The sequence below is a fragment of the Mycteria americana genome, chromosome 6 (assembly GCF_035582795.1).
Source record: "Mycteria americana isolate JAX WOST 10 ecotype Jacksonville Zoo and Gardens chromosome 6, USCA_MyAme_1.0, whole genome shotgun sequence".
In the NCBI taxonomy this organism is placed as follows: domain Eukaryota; kingdom Metazoa; phylum Chordata; class Aves; order Ciconiiformes; family Ciconiidae; genus Mycteria; species Mycteria americana.
This window is the reverse complement of record NC_134370.1, coordinates 22,012,554-22,039,803: the sequence shown is the minus strand read 5'-3', so window position 1 is coordinate 22,039,803 and position 27,250 is coordinate 22,012,554. Positions and strand designations below refer to the sequence as shown.

The 27,250-nt window shown below is 43.2% G+C and overlaps 1 protein-coding gene across 11 annotated transcripts; it reads left to right on the top strand.

The window, feature by feature from the left end:
- The first annotated feature begins 1,467 nt into the window (after positions 1 to 1,467).
- Positions 1,468 to 24,542, top strand: ZNF488 (zinc finger protein 488). 11 transcript variants are annotated; one of them, XM_075504950.1, is made up of 6 exons: positions 1,468 to 1,675; positions 2,329 to 2,382; positions 4,731 to 4,788; positions 14,692 to 14,914; positions 19,059 to 19,287; positions 21,841 to 24,542. In XM_075504950.1, the coding sequence occupies exons 4-6, from the start codon at positions 14,696 to 14,698 to the stop codon at positions 23,004 to 23,006; spliced, it is 1,614 nt and encodes a 537-aa protein (XP_075361065.1). In that variant the 5' UTR covers positions 1,468 to 1,675; positions 2,329 to 2,382; positions 4,731 to 4,788; positions 14,692 to 14,695; the 3' UTR covers positions 23,007 to 24,542. The 11 variants fall into 11 exon arrangements, with proteins under 11 accessions (XP_075361065.1, XP_075361067.1, XP_075361064.1 ...); XM_075504954.1 differs by lacking the exon at positions 1,468 to 1,675 and adding an exon at positions 1,775 to 1,873; XM_075504952.1 differs by lacking the exon at positions 4,731 to 4,788 and having other exon boundaries at positions 2,347 to 2,382.
- Positions 24,543 to 27,250: the final 2,708 nt, after the last annotated feature.

Genomic DNA, 27,250 nt, shown 5'->3' with positions numbered 1-27,250 from the left:
CGCAGCCTCCTCTCTGCCACAAAACAGGTTTTCCGACCTGCAAGCCCCGCCAGTGGCTGTCACAGGTACCGGGCAGTCCTGACAGGTCCGAAACCGGAGCGAGGTGTGGGGGGTTGGTGCTTTTGTCCAAGGGAAGGGAGCGGGGAGGTGGGCCGGGCTGGGGCCGCAGCCGGTGACCCGGGCGCCCGGGCTCATTTGGTCGCGTATTGCTCGAAGGAAAACCAAACCATCATCAGCTAAGCTGACCGTATGATGCGGATCTTACCCTGGGACACAGGTTACCTCGGCGCACTGTATCACAGGGATTCAAGCTCCGTAAGGCAGGTGACAACGTCTAATTATCCCTCCCTACGCCTCCCGTAGCTATTTGCATAAAGGCTGCAAAAATATAAACTCTTGTGATACGAAGTGCAGTGGGGTTTTTTTCATCTCGGTTTCCTGACAGCTGCACCCCAAATCAGAAAGTGCTCCCAAAGAAGCATTAAGGGGTGCCGCCGGCACGGAAACCCGTCCCGGAGAGGGTGGCAGATGCAGGTCTGCCCAGAGCGGGGTCAGCTACCAAACCCCCGTCATGCTCTGTCACCTTCTTCGTTCTGCCTGAGCTGAATTTTAAAAGAAAACACAAACTCTTGACTTCATCCGCTTTAATCCCTGTAGCACAGAACACGTAGAGCGTGATTCTATATTGGTATAAGATTACTCTTTAATTGCAGCGAAAATCCGTCCTTTCAAAAGCATTAAAGGGTTGACGTTTCTTTTCCCAATACAAGCCAATATTCAGATTACACGGACACTAATCAAATAACCCGGGTTATTTCATTTGTCAACATGTTCATAAGAATTTTCTACCAGGCGTTAAAGGCATTTATGTGGAACGACATCTTTCAAAAGCAATGTCGCTAGTCCAGATTTAGGGAATATTTGATTATGACAAGACGTTTGATGGTTTTATTTTAGATACCAGCTGTGCCACAAATCGTTTCATACCTCAGACAAATTCCTAGTTTTGTGTCCTGCGAGTACTTTCTAAGAAGCAGTAATTTTCATTTTGAGCCATCCTTGTCAGTACCTGCAGCTCCCAGAATAGCCGTGTGTTCGAAAGTGTTGTCGTGCTCTAAAGGACAACTGGCAAGAAGGCTTTGGAGGTGGTTGTTTGGTTTTTGGGTTTTTTTTTCCCCAACTTCCAAAGAAACTCCTCTTCTTGAAGTACCGTTACAAGGGGGAATCCCGTCCACCTTCTGAGCCCCCCCCGCTGCGGTTCGCAGCCGCTCACGGGATGGCTTCCGCCTCGGGAAGGGCTCCGCGCCCCCCGCGCCCCCCGCGGCCCCCGCGGGCGGGGGTGGCAGCGGGTCCCGGGGGAGGCCGACGACTCGGTGCCGGCGGGGCCCGGGGGACAGGCGCGGCGGTAGGCGTTTCCCCGGGTCTGCTCTGGGCGGGGAGCCGTCGCGGGGGAGGAGGATGCCGCCGTGCCGGGGCGGTGCGGCGGCGGGGGGCTGCCGGCGCGGCTCTTGGGGGGCCGGGCGGCCCCGGCGGTGGGGCGAGGGCTCTGCGGGGACGCGGCCGTAGCGCGGTCCCGGGAGAGGGCTGCGCCCTGCGCGCCGGGAAAAGGGGGCACGGCGGGGACCCCGGTGCCGGAGGGCCCCTGCCCGCGGGGAGGCCGCAGCGGGCCCCCTAGGTGAGCGGGGCCGGGGCAGGGGCAGGGGGGGCCGCGGTGGCGCGGGGGGCGGGCCCGGCGGGGGGGCCCGGCGGGGCGGTGCGGGGCGGCCCGGCCGCCGGCAGAGCGCGGGCAGCGCACGGCAGAGCGGGCAGCGCCGCGCCGTCCCTCCCGCCCGGGCTGCGCGGCCGCCGAGCGCTCGCTGCCCTCCCGGAGCCGGTAAGGGCGGCGGCGAGGAGCCGCGGCGTTTCGGGCCGTGCCGGCGGCCGGTGCGCGCCGGGGGCGGGCGGCGGGGGCGGAGGGGCGGCCCGAGGGGGTCCCCGAGCAGCCCGGGCGCTGCCGCAGAGCCGGGACCTGCCGCGCCCGGGGCCGGGCTGGCCCGGGGGGGTTTGCCGGGGAGCAGGCGAGGGCGCGGGGTGCCCCTTGGTGACTAGTGCTTAACCCCGACCTTGTCACAGCCCGCTTCGCTGCGGCGGCGAGGGGCCCCGAGGAGAGTCCCCCGGGCGGCGGGTACCGTCCCCGGGCTGCCGGGGGCGATGCGGAGGCGGCTCAGGGCGGGGGGGAGGCGGCCTCCCCTCGGCAACCCCGACGGTGGTTCCCCTTTTCCTCCCTGCCGGCTCCTCCTCGCCAGCCGAGACCTCTCGAGCATCAGTTGCCCTTTTTGTTGGTTACAGCGCTCCTCAACCTTCCAGCTTCGACAGGTGATCAGAGCATCGTGGCGGCTCTAGGTACTTGCTGAGGGTCTCATTGCTTTTAAGACATTGATGAACTTTCTTTGGAATACCTCACATCGTTATTCTCTTTTTGTATCTAATACAAGGATATCCATGTTCCTTGGTAGACATTTCCTACTGGTTAAGTAAGTTAGAAACTGCTATTGTTGTTGCTTTAAAATGTCACACTGATCTTTACATTTGCAAATCCTTCCGTGAAAAGGTTTCTGTAGGAATTCAGTCCACTAGAAATGTTCGAAGCATTTAAATAACTTCATTCTGTGGTCCAGCAGGTACTAGGTGGAAGAAATGTCAATAAAAACTTGATGGAAGACATGATTTTGAAATAGTTTTATATTTTTAATATAGTTGCTCTTAAATAAAAAGCAGTTGCATTCATGCATGATATTCGAATTTAATAATAAATTACTGCTCAGGAGCTATCCCTTATTTTTGGCTTTTAAAAATGCAAAATTTAGTGCTTGACAGCTCTTGTTACCATTTATTAAATATAATTGGTACTAGAGGGAAGGATTTATTTAGGCAATAGGAAAATTGGGAGATTAAATTTAAGAGTTATTTCTTTTAATGTGTAAAACTACACCAAAGCATAAGCTGCGCTTTGAGAAAGCAAATTTATTCAGTATTTAAGCATCTTCCAGTATTTCAAAGCAAAGTAGAGCTGCCTTATAGAACTCTATAGAGATATCATCTTATAGATAAAATGGCTTTATACCCATAGAAATATTAATGTGAAATCAAAATATTATTTTAGCTTCTATTACCGGAACATAATATAACCAGATGAGGAAGTACAAAAATAAATTCTATGTAAAGAATTATAGATTGTACGGAAGATTTTGCAGAAGAAATTACTTGGCTAAATCCTAGTATGTTATATGTGGATATTTCCATGTCTGTAATGCTGTGAATCAGTTAATATAATTTTCCTACAGCACAGTCATATGTTACTTGCAAATGCTCTTAATAAACACCAGGTCAAAGAACAAAGTATTTTTTGGGGAAACAAATTATTTTAGGTCAGGCCTATTTTAATTTACAAAATTCACTTTCCATTAAAAGGTTTCTTTGCTTCATTGCAGTGTAAAATAAGTTGTTTATGTTGTTCCCCACAATTTCATAGTGTTCTTCAGCTCAGTTACTTGCTGTTATTGGAGTTGACATTATGTAGTAAGTTTAGCATTAATGTAAATAAGATTAATGTAAGTTGATGTTACTTAGTACTGTTGAAGAAATCTCCAGTATTAACCATGTGAAAGTGACTGCTCTTCGTCTTAAAACATTTCTCTTCAAATACAGATGATGAACATGTAAAATTGCAAAAGGTTATATAGCTGTATGTATAGCTATACGTATAGTTGTGAATGCATGCGTGTATGTATATGTGTACGTGTGTATATATATGTATATACTTACACACCAATATATTAGTTTCCTGTCAGAAAGAAATGTTTGAACAGACATAACATTTTTTTAAATTGGGAGCTACCAAAAGTAAGTAGCAGGACTGTTAAACAAGAACATACCTTATATATCTTGAACATCAATAAGATAACGTAATTACTTTTAATTTGTGAAAAGGAGATGTGAATTTGAACTGCATGAAGAGAGAGGAAAAATGATTTGTGCCTGCTTTCACAGGTTACAAATTTCGGTTCAGTCTGGTTGTGTTTGGGTTGTGTTGGTTGGTTGGTTGGTTGGTTGTTTCTCGTTTTTCTGTGGCTACACGTAGGGAATGGTAGTTTCGTCTGCATGGATGCCTGAGTAAAGGAACAAACGCACAAACCTGTGTGAGAACAAATGTGTTAGCACAAAGTGCCATGGCTGGGGCTCCTATTAACATCAATCAAACAAGGATTTTGCTGAAAGTGGATACACGCATATGTATGACAAGTAACGTTCTTACACTATGTTGACAGATCAATAGTTGCCTTCTCTGTTCCCCCTCCCATGGAATAACTTTGTTGCTTTAAAATGCGTTTTTGTTGTATGCTTTTTTTGTGTGTGAGAAAAGTAGAGGCATTTTTACATCTGCTTTCTCTCCCTGCCTGGTTGTGCCCTGTAAAATTCAAAACTCCTGTGACATTTTGGGGCATTATGTGTATTGCTGAATGGTGAACAATGCCAGAGCAGCGGGAGCAGAAACCAGACCTAGCCTCTGAGGTGACCACTAGCACAATTCAGGTCTGGAATATGAAATACTATGTGTTCTGAACTGAAATATATCCATACAGTGTAGTGCATGTACTATGCAGCTGAAATGATGTTAATTCATAACATTAACAGTTTGATAATCCTCAAACCTGGCTGAAGAGTTAAAACATACTCCCTTTATCCTACAGGAACCCTGTTTTTTAGGTCTGAGGCTTTGAAACCACAAGAGCAAAATGGTGGATAAAGGTAATGCTTCCATTAGACAGAACAGCAGTAGTCTAGTGAAGAGTCAGCCCTTCAGTACAGTGCCCTGCACACAAAAATTAAGTCTTTGAAAGCCAGCAGACTACAGAGCTGCAGCCAGCTCCTCTTTATCCACAGGTGGATTGTCTGACTTATGAATGACTTGTACAAGCCAGTACCATCCACCAGGGTCCATTAGATCAGATGCGGTGCCAGACAGAAGCACTAATTCTGCCTCTGTGGCCAACCCAACTGGAAAGGAGTATTGACATTTTGTGCATCTTGGAGCCAAACCCCTAGACCCAGTCTGTCTGAACCACTGGGATAGCAGCAAATAAAGACACTTCATCCTTTCTAATTAGAGCAGCATGGTATTACTATTGCTCATTGTCCAGCTTGAAACATCAAGAGCCCTCCCAGTGCCTGCACTGCATTTCTTGTATTCAAGCACTGGGAGGTGTGGAACAGAGACCTCAGTGACTCTGTCTCTCATTTTCCACCAGATTGAAAACCTCCAGTTTACTACAAGGTCTGCTAAATCAAAGAAGGCTTCACATGGAGCTATGCAGATACTGCTGCATCACACATCCCAGCAAATCAGTATTAACCAGGCTTTCCTGCTATGTGGGATAGTCCATTCCTCTCCTGCCTACCTTGTTTCCTGCCACGGAAGATAGTGGCAGTAGAAATGGGGGTTCAGTGTGGAAATTTCCTAAGAACATAGAAAAGTTTGGTGCTGAGCTGCCATTTGAAAGTCAGTGAGGGTAGTGTACATGACTCTCCTGGGCCTTGTTCAAATCTCAGTTATTTTCTCATCAGGCTAGATCTGATGCTCAATCTCAAGCATTTTGTTCCTGGGCTTCAGGTAAAGAGTGGAAATTGCATCCTTGGAGAAGTGATTCAATCTGCATCTACTTTGGAGAGGCAGCTCTGCATCCCTGTGGGGCAGCTACCATGCATCAGGAGAGATCCCACTTCAGCTTTCCCTATTCTCAGAGAAAATAGGAAGAAACTTGGAAGCTTTTCTTTTAATCTGCACTTCCAAATGGCTTCCATATTTCACAAGACTTGCTAAGGCAAATGTGGAGCTTGAGGTATTTACTCATTTCTAAGCAGGGATTTTAGCTCTGTCTTCTTCATTATTCCCACTGAAGTTTGAGAGATTGTTCATAATAAAAAGATTTGGCAGCTTTATGATTCACTAGGCTGGGTATCCAGCCAAGACATAATGATGGTTCATCAAGAGCTGTCAGCTTACATTGCATGTACTGTGGATTTCAGGTGATGGAAGACAGTCTGAAGACCACAGAGCCTTGAAATAGTAAGAACTGGAGAACTGCCACTTGAAGATATCAGGACAATACAGCAACAAAATTGTGAGCACCCCATAAGCTTGGAGGTCTCTGATTCACAATAAAACCTCCAGATTGAGCTCACACTCCAGAAGGGGCCAGCTTCTGGAAGCTCAAAGCAGACACCAGGCTCTTCACTCTGACCTGCCTCATGATCTTTTCAGGGGATGCTAGGTAGTGAGTTTCCCTGTTTCTACTCACTGTTTTTAGGGGCTTGTCAGGCCAGAGTTGTGCAGCTGCTCTACAGGAAGGTGTGATAAAAGGAAGCTGGGGATGCCTGAAATGCCAAGGGAAAACCATTTTCATGCCTCAGGCTATTTCAATCCCAATTTCATTCCAGTCTCTCTAGATTCAGTTATCTCTTCAGTCAGCAAATTCCTCCTTGATGCACAGTTGTATTTCCTTCTACTTCTTCCTAGATGTGTAGCTCAGGCAAGCTGCAGGAACTGAGTCCTACCAGGAGTACAGGGAATATGTTCAGAGCAGCAGCACATCAAGGGCTGTGAGGAACTGAGAAGAGAGGTACTCACAGTATGCCCCAGTTGTAGCCCTGGATTGAAATTGGGTGGAGCCCACCCATGAAACTGGGAGGACAAAAGAGCATCCTCAGAGCTCAGGAATTCAAGGCATACTGTCTATGGGCCGTTTCTCAAAGATGGGCAGGATGCTAAACTTGAGACTCAGAAATAAGTCACACATGACTTCAGAAAGTTGTCTATCATAAAATCATCAGCAACTCTTCCCTTTACAAGGTAATCCAAGACTTTTGTGTACTCTGCTTGGGATATAATGTCTGTCTGAGAAGCAGCAAACCCACAGCTGGCTTTTGTTCATCCCAAACAGGCTGGGAATGGCAGCACATGGCTATATCTGCCTGTCCTCTCCAGGTGCACTTGTACAATTTTCTTCATGTATGTGGGCTTTTCAGCAGTGAAGGTATGAAGGACCACTTCATGCCCAAAAGGAAACATCTCCCAGACCTGTGCCCAAGCTGAAGCACAGAAGCTCTATCTTGCGGCAGAAGTGAACTGAAGGAAACAGCTTGTTTGGACTTTTCATGCTTTAAAAGGACCTTCTCAGCTTGTAAGTTAATAGATTTAGGAAACAGGTTGCAGTTTGTTTCAGGATTTATTTTGTGGGTTCTGGAATTACTTATTTTATCTTTTAAAACAAGAATTCTCCATTCCTTTCTTTGATTTCCTGCCAGTTTCCTTCATTTTTAGTTTTGATTCTTCTCCTTTGCAGTTCACAACTTGAATAAAGAGAGAAGAAAACCTTGCACAGAAGGAAAGCAAATGCATAAAACCCAAGAAGTGGATTTTCTCACTTTTCCATCTCTGATTCCCTTGGAATTCCCTTCATGTGTTAAGAATCCTCAGTTCCTTATAACAACAGAGAATAATAAATGCTGCAGACAGAAGCACTCTGTCTGCATCAGCTCAATTCCTTTAATATCTGTAGTTTATTGTGCATGACACTGCATGTCTGATCATGGATTCCTCAGACCAACAGACCTCCTATTGAAATCAAAGGCAGTTTTGGCAGCGGCCACAGGAATGCATTGGCACAAAGTCACAGGTTATGTGCTTCAGGGAAAACACCGTCACACTTTTGAGTAGAGAGGATTAAGTTAGAAGGTGGAGGAAATGATGGTTCCAGTATTTAATATTTCTTTTTTTTTTTTTTCTTTCACTTTTGTTGACATGGCAAATATCCTGTTTACATTAATCCCTGCTCTGGAGAAAGTCTGGAGTAGATGTAACAATGGTTGGGGACACTGTGGGATGATGCTTTCCAGGATCAAATACTTTCATTAGTTTTTATGAGTAACTTCTGTGCTGTTTTTTTTCCAACTAGGATAATTGCTTTGAAAGTGATATCACAATATGCAAATTAAACCACAGTTAAAATGGAATGTGAAGGTGAATAGTAGCAGCAATTGGATTGGTTTTTATGAAAGTAATTTAAGAGAAACTATTTTTATTATCCCCTTCCATTTATGATTGTGAAGAGCTGAACTAGCTAACTAAGTTCTGGCTGAAAAGTTTCCCCTCTTGCAAAGGTGATTCATTTGTTTCTTTCAACACTTGCAAAGTTGATCGTAATATTAAGCAAAGCTACCAGTGCTTTTATGACCACCAAGAAACATCAAGTGATGCCATGTTCAACATTGTCACCATGGCAAGGAGAATCAGGCCAAGTCCTATGAAAATAGGAGGCAGGCGAGTCCTTGCTCAAGTTGGCCTTTCTACATTTGGGCATTTCCAGACGTTTCTTAGAAGATCTTGCAGTGACATCTGAAGGCCGTGTAGTAGAAAATCAGGGATCTGAAATTCAGCTCAGAACTGTTCCTATGCCCTTCTCTCACCTCCTCTCTCTAGAAACCCATTTTTTTCATGAGATGAGGGAGCTATGTAAAAACTTTTCAGGAAGGCAGAAGTTGTAACCCTAGTTAATTAATGGGATGATACGCAAGTGCTAGGAAATGGGGAGAGAGGAGGAGAAGGCTATCTGCAGGGTTCCAGCTTGGAAGAGCATTCAGGAAAACAAAGATGACTAGCAATTTGTGTGCTGCTTCTGGAAGCAAGCAGGCTGGGAGCAGTTGCTGTGAGCACCATCTATTTCATGTGCTTTTTGATGCAACATCCACAATTGCATAATCCATAGGGAGTTGCCTGCCCATAGGTACTTGTTGTTTGACAGATCTGTCACACTTCTCAGAAATCAAGATGCAAAATCCATCACTCAGGGACATGGTATATGTGTATCAGATACTCTCTGGGGGATGAAGAGTCCATGAAACAGCAAGTCCCTAAACTCATCCATATGAAGAATTCGCATCTGTGACAGATAGAATATGGAGAGTACCCATCATCTAACAGGTGATCTGACTCTAATGTGCTACTAAAGCACTATAAATATTCATTTCATTTCACCCTTTCAGAGACGTGGGGGGGGGGTGAGCCCAGAGGGACAGGAACTGCTTATGCAGGACAAGAGCAAGAACAGCAGGATTATGTTGCATGAGGGGGATCATGTCTCTAGGAGGCAATGGCACTCCCAGCATTGGCAGTTTGAGGCAAGCATATCATTGCCTGCATGATACAGAGCTGAAGATATGACCTTCGCAAAGAGGCTTATGACAGAGCCTCTGTGGAGGCAAAGTAAACTTTGCTATATTTTAGAAAAGGAGTGAATTAGTCAGATCTATGACAGCTAGCAGATCTGTAAGAAATGAGAGTACAGCAGAATTATTGTTCCTTGAAGGAGGTAGCCAAAATGTGGAAATCAGTAACATAAGACAAGAGTAATCGGTTAGGTGAATTCTTGGAGAATTCTCTGTTATGATCATTTTCTCTGTCCTTTGCTCAGTATGAAGAATGTGAGCAATTCACCTACTTCAGCCCATCGAAGAAAAATGGCAGGCATTCTAATATACCTTCTCCATTTCTCATTATGACTCCATTTGTAGATTCTTAATAAGTATGACTTCCCTTAGACTATGAAGACTGTTGGCAAAGATGTGAGATTTGCATTGAGACCAGATTTAGAATTAGACAAGAGCTCAAGTACTGGGCTCATGGGTTGGTGTAGAATTCCCATTCAGATTTCCTGAGTTTCTGAATTTTCTGAAAACTGAGGAAAGTTTTGCAAAAAACAGGCATTCTTGGTTGTGGCTGAAGTTTTGGCTTTAGATTATAACCAAATGAAAAACATGTAGAGGTTAGTCTAGATCCAAATCAAACTTCCATCCCAATTGAGAGGTATTTCAGATTTATATTCTGGCCTACTTACACATGATCTTACTTTGTTCTAGCTCATTTCTGTCATCTGTTTTGAGCGCTGCAGGCGGTGCTGCTATATTTCAGCAATGCTAAGCTATCTGCTGGTGCTCTCAAGCTATGAGGTTGCATTGACTGTTAGGCAGCAACCCTTCTGCACTGCATGCTGCCATAGTGTAGTCCCACACCTGGTGATGCCCTGGAGAATCCAGCAGACGCCCATCTGGCAGCAGTCGGACCTGACCTTGCACACAGTCATTCCTTGGTTATCTCTGGATTTGCAATGCGTGGTGGCAGGACTGAAAAGAGCAGAGCTGATTAGGGCCCTGGGCAATCTCATGCCCATGCTCTGTTGAGATTTACTCCTGTAAAGTGCTAATGAGTATTTTACTGGACTTACTAGGGGAAGAGCACTCCTGTGCAGATTTAGGCTTGGGATACTGCTAAACTTCCTGAGCTTTGCTGAAATGGCACCTCCATGTGCATTTTCCAGACACTACCGTCCTCAAACTCATGGGACAAAGGTAAAATCTATGTTAGTAAACTTTCTTAAAAAGTGTCATGCAGCCTGATAAGTTTCTTTAACTGCAACAACTGTTAAAAAGTGATTTTAAGAAGTCTGCAATGTAGAAACACATTGCCTAGGTTGTCTGCGGGTGTGTGGGTACCCTCTTTTATGCTGCAGCTGCTGAGTTGCAAAATCCAGCCATAATATTGCAGTGATCCCTGTAAAGCTTTTATAGATACTTTACTCTTCTTCACCTCTTACTCCTGTTGTCCGTGGTCCTTTTATCTCCCTTCAGCTCCTCTGTTGTGTTTCCTTTGCTCCACCAGAGCATTCAGAAAGTAAATCAGTTCAATTTCTCTCTCTCCTCTCAAGTCATATTTCAAGACTCAGTCTTTACTTTTGAGGAGTGAGTATTTCAGTTCTCCAAGATAAGGGCTGTGGCTACCAGAGAACCCCCTACCACTCCTCATCTGTGCAGGAGGCAGGACTTGTTCCAGTACTGTCCTGTGGATGAATCTGCACTTTGCAATGGAGACCTCTGAGTGAGTGCTGGCCCAGGTTGGAAATCCCACAGGATGCAGCACATCCCTTTGCAGAGGTAGCAGCTCACTTTTGAAAGCAGTACAGTCATGCTTGCTTGCTGTTACCCTCAGCTGATGAACTTGCCTCTGTAACACAAGCTGAAAGCTTGCCCATGCAGAGGGAAGAGCTTTCTCATGCTATTTGGAGACTGTGGAAAAAAGATTCACCCTTTTTCTTTTAAAGATGTCGCAGAGTATCACCATTCTCCACTCCGAGTACTAGCAGCACATCTTCAGCCTACCTTCTCTGTTTCAAAAAGAGAATGCTGTGCATTTAAATTACACTTCCTACCTGACATAACCCTGACCAGACCCTATAAAACCCAGTACCTTTGGAGGCACCTAACCTCCTGTTTGTGGCAGGGTGGCAGAGAGGGTGGCAGAGAGAATGACCCACTCATGAGAGAAGCGATTCATGCCTGACAGGGTGCTCAGAAGCTGCGGTGATGCAACAGGCTAACAACACCAGGGACTCGGGGATGTCCTGCTGTCGCTTTGTCTTGGGACACTGTGTTATGCTGAGATGTTACACTAGATGGTGCATTTGACAAATTATTTGAAGAGATTGGTCTTGCCATGCCGATAGCTTTTGGCGCAAGGCTGACCGTAACAAGCCCATTTGCTGTGTACACACAGCACTTCCTTTTCATAACTTTTCATGAAGTTGACCCTTCTGTGCAAGAGTTGAGTGTGACCACAGCTGCCAAGGCAGCACTTTGAGACTTTGGCATTTATGCATGTAGGTTTGCGGGATTTTTTTGCCCATCACAGATCTTTGACTAATTCACAAGTCGCTTAGAAACAAGCAAACTGTCATGGCATATTGAGTTTGAGGGATGCTTGAGTTTGGATAGAGGAAAGATCAGCTAGAAAATACGTGATATTCCTTATTAACCTGCATTTCCCATATCCCATCAGTCTGGGTGAATTAAATGGAAGAGAAGATGTGCACATATTGATTTATTTGCTGGAGAATAAATATTGATTTATTTGCCCCATGGCCAGATACCTTTGCCATAGGGCAGTGCTTCTAATGAGGAGTGATGGCTTCCTTTCCCCTCCCCAGAAGGGAGGATTAGGCTGCAGGCAGGCCTGTGTGACAGTGCGTACAGGCAGAGACTCCAGGGGATTAGTTCCTGCCCTTCCCTTTGGGCGTGTGGAAGCCCTTCTGTATTCAGGATTTGGGTCAGGGGCGTAGGCAGCACAGCAAGCAGCACACACATTGCTGGGAGCTGTTGGCGCTTTCACCAAGGAGCTCAGAAGAGCTGTCTGGGTCGGAGGTGTGGGCAGCGGGTGTGCTCTGGGAGCTGATGGTTGCAGATACATCTTGCAGGTAACAAAAAGAGCGCTAAAGCATGTCCTGCCCCTTTGTGAATCTTTCTTTGGGACGTATGTTACGGCAGAAATCACTAGGTGGAGCTGTTACACGTAATTCTTACACTTATTCTTGGTATCCACACATTTTCAGTCTTTGGAGAAATGGTTCCTGTTAGGGTTGGGTTTACGGTAGCTCTTTGAAAAGCTGCTGAGACGGTGAAAAGTAGCAGGCAGCAGTAGCTAGCTGGAAGGGAGTGTAGCTTCTTCAGACCCTTGTATCTGTGCTTTAAGTGCGATTTCTGGAGGAAGAGACTGACAGCACACAGGTAGCACCCACCCCGTTCCTAGGAGAAGTGCGTGGGCTCAAATGCAGCATCCTTCCCCATTGAAAACTCAGCTTTGAGGGCCCTGGATATCTGTTTCCTCTGGCGTGACAGCAGTGTGCCAAGGAACAGCACTCTCCTACTTTACATGGGGAAATTCAGATGAATTTCACAGGAAGGGAAATCTTAGTAAGAGAAGTTGCCTTCCAGGGTCGTAAGTGGATAAGTAAAATAATGTCAGAAGAGATTAGGAATTTCCTGAATGTGAATTCTTTAGAAAAGGAACTGCCTCAGGTTATAATTTATTTCTAAACTTTTTCTTATTTAGAGAGACTTTTAAGCACCTTAGATCTAAAATTCATTTTCTGATGGTTTGGAACTTTTATTTTTGGTATTATTTAAAATAAATGTGCCTTGACTGTTTCCGTTTATTAAAAATCAGTATAGTTTAAATGGAAACACACACATACATATGAATATTTTGTATGTCATTAGGTAGATCCTATATATTGTACAAATGTACACATATTTCCCAACATTTTGTTCTCACACCAATAATAACTTTAGGAGATTATTGGGAAACCAGGCAATGAAACTCATCATTAACACGCAGCAGAGACCTAGTCTATCCTCCTCTTAGCAACTAAACTCTGGCAAACCATCTGACCTTTTGTTTACCCCTTTACGTCCCACTCTTTATCTTGATTGTCTGGTTTAGGCCTTCATCCTTCAGATGGTTACTACTTATTGCATATGTAACCATGTATTTTAATATTTTCAAGGTTGGGCCTTGGACCTTGCCTACCAGGAAAAAATTATACTGAATTAACTATACTGATTTAGAAACTGATTTAGTTAAATCAGTGCAACTCTCCTGAGCACTTTATATCACTTCAGTTTAAGTCATGAGTCAGTGAGTAACAAATCAATTCTGTTGGCAGAGAGTGAGAAAGATTAGACAGGATCTTCAGCCCTTCCATCTCAGTATTTATTAGGCTAAGGCCTCTTCAGGGCTTGTTGCTGTTCTCTTTAATTTTCCCTGCCTAATGGACCTGATCCAGCTCTTGATGGCGTAAATGAGGGTTTTTCCATGACCTCCAGCTGGGAGCTGGATATGGCAATATCTTTATTAAAAACCTAGGGAAGCTTAGAATGACAAATAACTCAAACCTGCCTCCTGACTGTATACAGAGTACTCAGATTGTGGCTCATATTGCAGAGATCACCTCTGCTCTGAAAAATGTAGTATTCTACATCCAGGGCAGGAAAATTCATCCTCTAAAGACAGCAATCTCTACTAACATTATGCCTAGAGTATCACCATACAAAGAGTCACAATCTGATTCAATCTTCCCAACAACAGCAGATAAGTAAGATCTCACTTATATTTTGAGATGGGATGAAAATAATCTTTTTGTCAGTCTCCACAGATTTTGTGCATTCACATTGGATAGACTTGGGACTCAAGTTATTCCTGGTTTTGTACCGGCTTAACCAGAAACTAGACTGATGTTGCACTTCCAAATCAAAAAGCACAGCTTTTTCAAAATGCATTTCAAAAAGTGCTTGCCTTTTTTGTTGTTGTTCTCCTTCTCTACCTTTCTTCACACTTCTACAAACTACTACTAATAAATAAGAAGGATATCTGAGAATATGTGGAACAAGAATATGCTGAGTTCCACTCACTGAAAATTTTGCTTACTGTTCCCAAAGCTTCTTATTCCTGGCTGTAGAGAGTAGCAGTGTAGCAGGAGTTGAACTCTTGGAGTGTCTGCCTATTCCAGAAAAGAGTAACTCACTTGTTTACAAACCTAAGATCCTGGTTTAGTGCAAAGTCATTTTTCTTTTTCTGAACTGGATGTTAATAAAGCTATAATAATCCAGTTTCTGAACTGGATGTTAAAGTAAACTCTGTAACCAGCAATGTCCTGGCATGCTCTTACAATTCACCTACAGCTCCTGGAAGTGTTTATATTGTTAAGTAGTGATGCCCCCTTCCATTTCCATCTCCATTCCAAATGCGATTTCTTGTTTATTTTACAGGTTTATGATGGAACTTACATCTTTGCCTAAATTCCTTTGGACAAGTGACAATAAACTTATGCATCACCATTTTCCGGACATACTGGCTACTGTTCATACCACACAAGACATTCCTGAAGAAGTTGTTTTTGGACCGTGCATGCTCCAGAACACCCTGCTGGACACTGTAGCTTTTATTGCTCTCAAGTGTTCTGATAGGCGGAACATCCATTATATATTTAAGGTAGGAGAAATCAGCATTTAATATTAGTCATATCAAAAAGGGTTACACTATCCCTGAGAAGGTAACTTTGCCAAAGGGTAGATTTTTGTTTTGTTCAGCACAACTAACAGCTCCTTCAAAGGAGAGAAGTAGCCAGTGCTTTTCTGATTTACGAGCTGTAGTCTGAAGGGACCTCAGTGAAAACTGTTTCTTTTGCAGGAAGAATACAAAATCCCACTTCTGTGCTGACAATTGATGACCTGCTTCAGCACTGACCAGGAACAGGAGGAAAGAGGGATGAATAGTTTAGAAACTCCACGCTCAGGTTTCATCCTTGCAAAGGACAATGGAGGCTTATCAGGAGGTGTGACAGCCCTGTGAAAGCAGAGAGGGAGGACTGTGGCATTGCACTGATTCATGCAGGTGGTACATTCACAGCATTTATTGATGGATCTGAGCAAGCATTAACCCAGTTTGCTCAGTTATCCATAAAGTAAAATCACAATGGCAGTGATCTCGGTGCAGGCTGTATGAGCTGTAGAAGATATCAGTCAGGCAACTAGTCCACACAATCTTCAGACAGCCACAACTTCTTGCTACTAGTACATGGACCTCATAAAGTTACCTTAGATATGTCTGTCTGTGTTACAGCTGCACTTTTCAATCACTGTAGAGAAGCCACAGAGATATGTCTGTGAAACAAAAAGAATTGTCCTGTAGGGAAAATCGGAAACCTCACGACTGTGGTGGAGTGTTAACTCTCCAGCTCTAGCTCCCAAATTTTTTTGTTCCCTAGCCACTGTTTATCATAAAATTTTCATTCGGACAACACATTTTTCTCATGGTGGCCTCTTACCTTGGCTTTCTGGGTCTTGGAGTGCATTTCAGTCACCATTGGTCTAGATGAAGACAGGGAGGTAGTGTTTTACAATGTGAGGCAAGCAAATTTCCCACATGCTATGGCATGGATGGATCTGGGAGACATCCAGGTTCTCCTAAGATTTCTGTGCTCTGGAGGAGAGAAATTGCAGGGAGTATGCATAATATGGAAGATGCAGCTGTTGGGAGATACCTATTTGACACTTTTGCTTTAAACAGATTAAGAAAGAGAAGAAGAGGCTTCAGGTTTTTTCTATTTCTTTGAGTCTCTGGCACAAGTTTGCTTGCTTGGACAGTGTTATCAGTACTCCAGGAGAACTGTAAGCTCTTTGGAGAAAGATGTCTCCTGAAACAAGGCTTTATTTATGGAATATTTCTGTATTTCTCCTGGGAGTTTTGGAATGACTGTAGACTCAAGAAAGAGCCTCAAAGGGTTTCTGCATTGGAAGAGCCCTCCAGAGGGATGGCTTTAGTGTGTTGCTACATTTGAGCTAAGTAATTGTTATGCAGCCATGAAACTAGATGCCTGAGTTGGCTCAGATCTCTGTCTTTTGGCAGTAAGTACATCAAATTCTGTGCAAGTAGCTGTTTCAGATGCAATTGGTGGTTCCATATCCTGTTAGCTACTCAAAAGTAAACCTTCCAGAAATCAGGAACTATTGTTAAACTCCTAACTCTGTGTGTAGACAATTAATTAACAATTCAGTCATGATACTATGTTGTTATCATGGCACTGAGGTGGAAAACAAGAAAGGGTCTTGATATGCTGGCTATGGTACAAACAGAATACACACAGGAATGATTTGGCAAGGTGGATTCTTCGCAGTTGAGGTTCATGTTCATCATAGTTCTGCAGCACTCCTCCAAGACTTTGGGGAATATTATTTCTAACAGGGGTTTCCTCATCTTGGGCTTTTATGTTTAGTCCAAAAGGGAGCTCTGTGTTTTTTCTCTCATCCTCTTGGAGACCCTAATTTGAGCTCCTTGGGCCAATTTGTACGCTTGGGCAAAGAAAATGCCTTGGCACCCATTAGCACAGGTGATTCTTTCCAGCCAATCATTTGCTCCAGCAAAGCAAACTGTCCCCTTACAAAGCTGTCTGTCCCACTGAGTTCCTCTGCTCCTTACAGCTTCTTGTGGGTTCCAAGGAAGAGTCATTCTCTCCCTTGTCCTCCAGCCTCTATCAAGGAAGCCACATTGCCTCCATAGCCCAGCTGTGATTGAGCCTGTTGGGCTGTGAAGCCTTTACCTCATATACGGGTGCAAAAGATTCATCTGAAGGATTGCCATCTCCAGAAGAGTGTAGACTTGCAGGGTTTGTAGTGCCTCTAAACACATGGAAAAACTAAAGCATGCTTCTAGTTGACAGCACCCAGATCTTATGTTCTGTCCTTTACTCCTCCCCACCTTTAAATTCTTTCAGCTCTTTCCCTGGAGGCCTGGTTCCTGGAGGAGCTGTGTTCCCTTTGACTTTGCTTAGAGCGCCGGGTGGATGCTTGGTATTTCTGAAACACAGAAACTAATAAATGACAGCCTCTGTCATAGCTATTAGTTACAACCACTGTGTGTGGGTGGGTGTGCTTGTGTCGCTGTCAGACTTTTGTATTTCTCAATCATTGTTAATTCCCATGGCGTTTAGAGAGAACCAGTTACAGGGCATGCTAATTTATTTTCTCCCTTATACTAATTAACTCTTATCCTAATGGTGCTTTACTGTTTCATTCTTGTGTTCAAGCTACTGATGTGGTCATACTTTTCATGGTAGGTAATAGTCAGAGAGAGTTAAAAACACAGAAGGAAATAGCCAAAATACTGTTTCTGATACCAAACACCAATGAATGGCTGCCCTGCAATTAGTGGAAAACAAAGAGCTATACATTGCTTGGGGTGAAATTTAGATCATACTTGTCATTAGACATTTTTCATTTCCAAACTTCTTCCTTTCTAAACAATGAGTTAGTGCTTCAAAAATTAATTGAGGCTTTTTATGCGTGTAAATGTTGCCCTTGATCGCCCTGTGTTTCAGCCTCCAAGCTATGAAAATCTTCCCCATCTTTCAAATAGTGCACAGGACATAGATCTGCTGTGGTAAACACCAAGGAAAAACCTATAAAGAAATAAATCATTCCCTATTCAGAGCAAATACAATGAAGTAACTAAGATGGGAGCCACACACTGAATGAAGAAGACAAAGCCAAATGTTTTATAGTTATATCATTTCCAGAGCACAGTCAACCTGTGATTAAATGACTCAGGAATCCTGTGGAGAAAGGAGTGTATGTGACTGATGACTATGCTGTAATATACACACAGAAGGGAAATTTAATTTGAGCAGTAGTCTTAATATTATTTTTTTAACTTCTGAGTGCCTGACCTTGCAACCTAAGCAACATTTTTTAACTTAATCTGTTTGGTATTTCCAAATGCACACATACTGAAAGTAAATCAACCCCGTGCAACTCTCAGAAATAATTTAATGAAAAATATTCATCTGATGAGTTTTTATCTGTTTAGATACCTTGAAATGAATTTAATTGATATATCAGAGGCAGGAATAGGAATATATAATTTTATTTCTGAAAAAGGAAAGAGATCATATAAGTGCTTCTTAGTTGTATTTATTAAAATCTAATTTTTATGTAATCTAGCCAAACAGTTATATATGCAGATGTTGTCTCCTTGGGGTGTTGAATCAAAAAAACAAGATTATTCTTCCACCTCCTGATCCATATCCTGTTATGTCAGCAAAAAACTCCACATGCAACGGCCCAGAGTGTGCATTCATTTCCAGGCTCACACTGGGGTCTGCACATCTCACCCCCCCAGGCCACAGCACTCGCACCTCTCCTGGCTTATATCCCATTTTCCTGTGGGATTGAGACCCCTACTTACAGAGGAGCACACCTTCTATACCTCTGTGATCCACACCTGACACAGTTCCATGGGACAACCTGCATCGGACAGAGGACATCATCCTTGCCGTGAGTGGGCTAGAGATTGACCAACATACCAGACCTGGCATTGCCATGAGAGCTCACATGTGAACACCGGTGTGTCCTTCTCCCTCCCGTTCAGCTGTATTCCCAGAGCTCTCAGCACTCACACTGGGGAAGCTTTCTCCCTGTGATGACTTTGGACTTGGTGACACTGGCGTATGAACTGGGCTCACAGCTTTGGCATACTGGCTCTGTGTGAGGCAGAAAACAGGCTTTGTTCTTGAATTTGATGGAAATCTATTTTGGGTCGCAAGACCTGAAAATTCCCTTTTTTGTGTCCTGCCTTACAGGTAGACGTTACGTCTGTGCACAGTCCCACAGGACTGCCTTGGATGAGACTTGTACAAGCAGCTGCCAATAGCAAGGAGCAGAACTTGGAAGCTTACTTAGAAAACAGCCAGTTATATTATCGCTCTACCAGGAAAATCAACAAAAATGAGGAGCTGCTTGTCTGGTATGATGAGGAGCTTTCCAGCCTCTTGGGTTTCAATGAGATAAAAGCTCAAAGTCCCCAGAATGGTAAGTACTAAATTGTTGACTGCAGGGGTCACTGAGGACTGAAGTGAGCCTGCAACTTCTTTAGTATGTGGTGATCTTGTAATACAGGAAATAAAACCTGTCTAAATCCTCAGCTGGTCAGCTAAAAGAAAAGACCTTCTGCTTTGGGGATTGAGCTGGAGGCATAGAGCAAGAGCAAATTTACAGTTCTCAATGCCATTTTCATTGCTACTTTCCAGCAGAGGATGGTGCACTAGGGATTAATGCTGAAATTTTTGAGCTGTGTAATGGATATCTATGCACCTGACTACCTTGGAATCCTAAAAGCCCAAAATATCAATTGGAAATATGCCTTTTTTAGCTCATTGAGGAATCAGGTATAGGCTAGTGTTCAGCTTTAATCTTGTAAATGAGCAGGGCTGTAAAAAATACGAAACAACCCAAACAGTACTGTATAAAGCACAGTCTGCCTATTTAGCTTGGGACACAGTGGGAGTAAGGAAAAGGGCATGATTTTCATTCTGAGATATTGCTAGGAATTTATTGCTCTAAAAGAAATTGGGTTGGCAATTGTTGAAAAAATAAAAATCTGGATTATGGAGAGACCAAGCAAATCACTGTCAGCTCCATGCCAAGGTTGACTCCAGCTGTCATTTGCTCGAAACTTTGATCTAATTAGACTGGAACAAAACTCTTTCTACATTCCCTTTGGTTGATTTAAACACAGCTGATACAGCTTGGTTAGTAAAGGTGTAGGTTGGTAAAGGTATGAGTTGGTAAATTTATATGATAATGTACTTGCCTGTAAATTAATATTAAATTAATATAGACACAATCATAGCAGGAGCCCAGTAAATTGTTTTAACTGATTTCAGCGTATTCTGTTAGCTTCTGTGTAGACACACACTGTCAGCCCTATGAATTTACCAGGCCAAAGTGTTACTTACACAAGAAACACTGTATCTAGACTCAAGACTTTAAACTAGCAGGAATAATGTTCTATCCAAATCAGCAGCCTTATTTTCTTACAAAAAGTTCAGTTTCTGTAGTTTTGGAAGTGATCTAAGCTATGCTGAGCCTACAAATTAGGGGTTTGTAGTTCTACCCAACCAATGCATGAACTTTCCTACATATATCAGGTCTCGGGTGTTGTCTGGCATCATTTGCATTTAAAAACGGCTGTGTGTTGTGAAATAACATAGCATGGATACTGTTTCCAAAGGTTAAGATGTGCAATACGTGTCTTAGTCATTGAATTATGTACTGTCTGTTCATGGGCAATCAATCATCCCAATGAACCAGAGATGCAGTACATGCGAAGGCCAGAAGGAAACAGCATTATACCAACGCGTGTTCCCCAATCCTCCTGCCCATCACTGGCATTGTTTCACTTTGAACATTATTTTCTGTGCCACAGGCATCTGTGCTTTGAGGCGTATAGCAGTTTGCCAAATGAGCACGAGTAGGGGCTTCAGGCGTTATTGTCAGATGATTTGTGAAAGGTATTAAACTTCCAGGGTATTATATACAGAAAATAGAGGCTCATGTCAAAATCTCTGAATCCAGGTCTAAGACACATCATTACTTGGTGTCCTGGTTTTGGCTGGGATAGAGTTAATTTTCTTCCTAGTAGCTGATATAGTGCTGTGTTTTGGATTTACTATGAGAATAATGTTGATAACACACTGACGTTTTAGTTGTTGCTAAGTAGTGCTTATACTAAATCAAGGACTTTTCAGCTTCTCATGCTCTACCAACTGAGAAGGCTGGAGATGCACAAAGAAGCTGGGAGGGGGCACGGCCAGAACAGATGACCCCAACTGGCCAAAGGGCTATTCCATACCATATGACGTCATGCTCAGTATAGAAACTGGCGGGAGTTGGCCAGGGGAAGCGATCACTGCTTGGGGACTGGCTGGGCATTGGTCAGCGGGTGGGGAGCAATTGCATTGTGCATCACTTGTTTTGTATGTTCTATTATTACTACTATTATTATTATTATTACTATTATTATTATTAATTTCTTCCTCTGCTCTCCTATTAAACTGTCTTTATCTCAACCCATAAGTTTTACTTTTTTTCCTGATTCTCTCCCCAATCCCACCAGGGGAGGGGCGGGGGAGGATGAGCGAGCAGCTGTGTGGTTCTTAGTGGCCGACTGGGTTTAAACCATGACACTTGGTTATATAGAATTTAACATTCAGCCTGTATTAAAGCCAGTGACTTACTTAGGAAATGTAGACCCAAATCTGGGTTCAGACTTCAAATTGTCATAAAGTCCATATGGTTTTATCTAGACCATTGTGTACTGGCCATTTTACGCAAGACAAACTTGGCTTGAGAGTCTTAATGAAAGCATTTCTGCAAGTAGTACATGGAGGCAAATATGAGTGAACCGTTTTCCATAGCAGCAAGGGGCCTGATTCTGCACTGGCATTAGCTTTACCATGTGTAATCTTGTATGACACAAGAGATGTTTCTGTTTTTTTGTTTATGTCAATGACAGGGTCAGGATCTGCATCCATCCATGATTCTAACTTTGCAAAACTCATCATCTGTTGTCTGTTTCTGCAGAGTTGAGATGCCAAGAATGCGACCGAGTCTTTAAATGTGAGCATTCCTATCTCTCCCATGTCCGCTTCCTATGTGTCCCAGAGAAGAGCGCCCTGCTATGGAGAAACTTCCAGAACCCTAAGACTGAAAAGAGCAACTTAGCTGAGCAGACCACAAATTTCCACAGCCTGGCAAGGGATCTAGAGGTCAAAATGGCAGCTTGTAAAGATGATGTCCATGGTCTCACAGGAGAAAAGAGAGCAAAACCTGAAGAGGCTGAGAACAACAGGAGCAGGAAAACAGTGTTGTTGGAGAAAACCAATAATCTGAGTGAGGAACATAACTGTGGGGGCAAGGAAGAGGTTGGGGGAGAACATGCATGGGATGGTTCTTTCTGGAAGCTTAGTTCAGGGAGGCAGTCAGCTAGGAAGGATGCTTTAGAGCAGAAGCAGAGTGCTTTCACTGAGGTCAGGAGGATGAAGGAGAAGCTGAGGAATGAGAGACCGAAGGAGCCAGAACAGGAGGATGGCACGGTCCCAGTCGGTAAAGAGCAGGTATCAAAGGAAGTGTTGCTGAACTCTTCTGGTAGTGCATTCTCCTTTGTGTGGCCCACCAGAGCCCGAGGAGAACAGAAGAGTGCTTTCAGCAAACCCAGTAAGTGTCTAACAGAAAGAGCTACAATAAATTCTTCTCATCGCATGAGTGAGTCATCAAAGAGCCTGGGGGAGCTGTCTGGCTTCATTGCCACCACAGACATAATGTGCTGCAGCACTCTTCTCAATTCCAAGTTCTTTGTCAGTGATTTGTGTAACGCTCAGATGCTGCAGACAAGCATCACTCGGAGCAATGTTTTCCCATATACCTCAGAACCGTGGCCCAAACAAGCAGGAGGACAGTTACAAAACACAACCACCACTTCTTCCTCCTCCTCCTCTTCCTTGACTCTTCTTCCCCCCACCTTCACGTCCTTTGGAGTGGCTGCCCAGAACTGGTGTGCCAAATGCAACCTGTCCTTTCGCATGACATCTGATTTAGTCTTCCACATGCGGTCACATCACAAAAAAGAATACTCCTCAACTGAGTCCCAGTGCAAGAGGAGACGAGAGGAGAAGCTAACATGTCCCATTTGTCACGAGTACTTCCGAGAACGCCATCATTTATCCCGGCACATGACTTCTCATAATTAGAGCTGTGCAGACAGATCTCGCCAAGGAACTGGGCAGGTTGGGTAAAGAAGGGGAACGTGATTCACTTGTATCCATTTCTTTTTGAGTTTACATTAATTTCTTACAGGAAATCACTGTTTACAATAATTTATAATAGATGCTTTGCAAAAAAATATAAAATGTTTACAAGAGTCTGAGTGGGTTGTAAGTTTTGAAAACTCAGCCTAGCCCTTGTCAATCTTTTTTTGAGGAAATAAAATAGTGAAATGAATGCACATGCAGTATTAATTTGCAAAGAGTTGGGAACAAAATTGTTGTTTTGCGCAGAGTTTTCTTTGCTTGTATTTGATTTGCTGGTGTCTGTGCAGTACAATGTAAATGCAGAAGTAACAACCACCTCATTGAATGAGGAATCTTTAAGCACTAAAAAAATCAGAGCTTACGTGCTAAAAGAAAAGAAGTTACTGTTTCTAGCAGCTTTGGTGGACTCTTACTCCTTTATGTTAGCTGAATCAGCTCTCTTATCAGATTTGTGAGCCTGAGTAAAAAAACTTTTATCTCACTGTCTCCTTGGCTTTGAAAGGAACTTGAAGTTAAGACTCCATCTGAAATTTGTGATCATCAACAACTGACCAATAGACTGCCAAAGAGGATGTGACTTGTAAATCAGTATATCTGAGTTCTGTTCTAGGCTCTGCCATTTTTGAAATATCTTTTACAAAGTCAAATCAACCTAGATCTGTATCAAAATGTGACCTGTTGTCAACGTTATTGTGTAGACAGGGAGCACAAATTCTACCCTGATGTGCATTTGCAAGATCTGTGTGACTTTAGTAGGTGTATAGATCTGATGAGGGTAGAGTTTGGCCTGTGGTTTTCAGGTTTTGGATATACTGAAGAAAGCAACTAGGGTATTTGAGTTACTGTTAGCTACTGATAGAATCTGCACACTTCAATTGTGGATGATAGGATCTGTTCTGCTAACAGCTAGAAGGGGAATGTCCTTCACAAAATGACACAAGCATACATGAATTGCATTGTGTTAGACCAGCTTGTCTATCCTCTGGTTTCTCCATGGGCCAATTCCAGCTGTTTTTAAAAGAAAGTGCCAAATTCTCTCTATAGCTTGGCCATATGTGACATTTTTCTCTTGCCTACTTTGGTTTGAGCTCTGCTTAGTCTCAGAACCAGATGAGTTTATACTGCTCTGGGGGTGTGTGTGTGGGGGGAAGCAACAATCCTGTCTATTGTTACTGCAGCTCATCTAATTAGCCTTTCATTACTTTTAAAATCCATTTAGGGGCTTGCTCTTGATAGCTTATGATACATTCTTCAAGTGAGCATTTATCTCTCTTCTATAGTATTTTTTCAGGTTGTCTGATGTTTTTGTGGCCTGTCTCTGAGCCTCATGTGCTATTATTCCCTTTCAGATAGAGAATAATCAGAAACCGCTCATTTCCCAGCTAAGAGTAAAGGACATTGCAATATGCTGCTTATTTTCCACCATACTGATGAGATAGTCCAGTGTTTGTCTGCTGCACACTGGACAGAAGTTTTCTTTGAGTTCCCATGATAGTGTGTAGGCTGATAATGCAAATATCAGCAAGTAAACACATCTGAGTGATAAAAGACAGCCTGAGAGTGTCAGTTGGGATCAACATACTACGCTCATTGTCATCTCTTGGGAGATTTCTATAAGTCATGAGACTGTATTCTTCCCAATATATTGCTGTTGAACATTAATACATGGCTGTTTCCTATTAACATAAACATTTGACTTCTTGCAGGCCAACCACTGGCTGTGCACCCCAGCTTTACTTTCCCAACATAAAGTGATTAAACTGTTACATTATGCCTTTGAGTTCAGAAGACATAAACTGAGACTGGAGGCCTGGTTGGATTGTAACACAGCTTTCCAAGGTCAGTGGTGGAAGCTCTTTCACTGGAGTCATTAAAAACCAAAATGAACAAAAGCTTTGAAACATGGAGCACAGGGAACAACCTTGCATTGAGTAGGGGATGATGTGGTTTCCTTCTAATCTTTCCATCTCTATTTTGTGTCCAATAACGTTTACTATGTAAGGAATATATTTATGGCAAGGTTTAATGGGCCAAATTTCACTCCATCTGGTTTTATCTGGGTGCCAGCCAGTTTACTGTGAAGTCAGTGTCCATAAAGTGTAATGAAGGACTCCATGGTGTAACTGCATTCATATGTGGTTAGGGTTATAGTTCCCATTAGTAGTTTAGGCCAGATTGTGATCTCATTTATTCCAGTGCAAATCCAGAATAATTCCATGTTGCTACTCCTGATTTACATCAATTACTTTAAGATCAGCCCGGCCCAGTATAAATAACATTGAAGATTTTTTGGTACCATTGCTGCAAAATGTTCTCTTCTGTACTTACTGAGAGATGCCATGTTTTCTTAACAGTTTTATGGTTAGAAACCTAGCTTCAAGTTTCTTCTGGAAAAAGACAAGACCAGCTGTGTAATGCTCCCCAGTATTATGTTGGCGCATCGCTTCAACATTACCCTGCTCCAAGGGCCTGTTTTTCCAGTGTGCTACACCTGGCGTATCATTTAGATCAGAATGAAGCAGTACCAAATCTAACCAGTTACATGTTTTCACTGATTTTGTGTTGGTGTAAGTGATATTGAGAAAGTATGGAAAATCAGCCTCTGATAAAAACAGCTGCTGAATCTCAAAACCTCTTCCAATGGTGTGTTAGATCTACATCCTTAGAGGTCTCACCAGTAATCAAACTTCTTCACTCTGCTTATGGTATGAGGCTTAAGCAAGCAGCAAGGCTACAAGGAGAGATAGCTTTCCTTTATGTCATGAAGTTGCTTTCTTTGGGGGGAAAAAAAAAAGATAACTCTTACCCAGTTTCTTTGTGGACGTATCTCAGCCACAGCAACTTACATACTGTGATGACAAGCAATGTATAAATGGCTTCTGTGCACAGAAAGGCAAGAGAACCAGTTATGAAAAGTGGCAGAGCTGATTCAAAATGCAAAAATGGTGAGGAGAGGTCTTTAATCAGCTTTATTTCTGCTACTGTCCTCACCTCCTCCAGCTGCAGGGGCAGCGCAGTTTGGTCCTAGCATGTAAAGATTGGGGATTTTCCTCTTGCAACACAGAAATCATGCTGCAGGCAAATGTGTGCAATACTGCCCTTGCTCCTTTGTAGGTGGCCACTGGCATAAAAACTGAGTGAACAAATTGCTTCTTATACTCAAGTAAAGTGTTTTGTGAAGTAAGACTTGTTTACACACACAACTGACCAATATGACATCTTGTTCCCTGCTACACCTGTGCTGACATCAGAGCAAAACAGCATAGATGCCAACAGAACCAGAACTTGATTCCCTATGTGTAAAACGAGCTCTTGTGTAAAGCCCCATGTGCAGGCAGAGGGAATGTCTTTCATGTGTCTCAAGTTTAACTGAGTATCTCATCTAAGCTGGGTTACATAAACCAGGGGGTTTATCCAAAATTTTTGCAGATTTTATTTCTTTAAATGAAAATATTCATATTAAAGCGGAGTGAACCAAATATTGCACAGGCAGAAGGAAGCCTAACGAGACAAAGAAAAACAAACTCCCTATAATTGAGTCATGCTGGAAGCTTTTTTCCCCTTATGTCTAGAAGTTTGAACATTTAAATTGGTGCAGATGAAAGGAAATCCTGCTGGAGGAAAGGTACTCCACTAGAGCAGGGAGTTCCTGAAGAAATGAAGGGACTTAAGGAATTCATGAAGGACTGCATGCAGTCCCAGTGCAATACTGTGATTTTACAGCAGGGATACGTATCTTTTCTACAAGTAGAAATACTGGGAAGAAAAAAAAATAGGATTTTGTTTTTTAAAACAGGAAGAGACAGTTTGAAGTCAGCTGACTGTTATTTTTCCTGTCTTTTCTAGCAACTGCCTGTGTCATTTTGATCAAACTGTTTCTCACGACATCTGTTTCTGGATCAGTGAAAAGGGACATAATGCAATGCTGTCAAGCTTAGCTGTTCAGGCTGTGTTTCTGCAGTGGGTTGTGAGTTTACTGATAGGGAACGCCAGATTAGGATATTTGTTCACTCATTGATCCCTGAACTTTTTCCAGTGGAGATGTGTTTCTCCATCGAAACGGCACTCAGATAGGCTTTTGAAGAATGTATCCAAAACCAAAAACCCAAAAACTTGGGTTTTTTCAGGTGATTTTTCACTAATTGATGCAGTTTGTGGGCTTGCATTGGTCTACAGAGCACTGT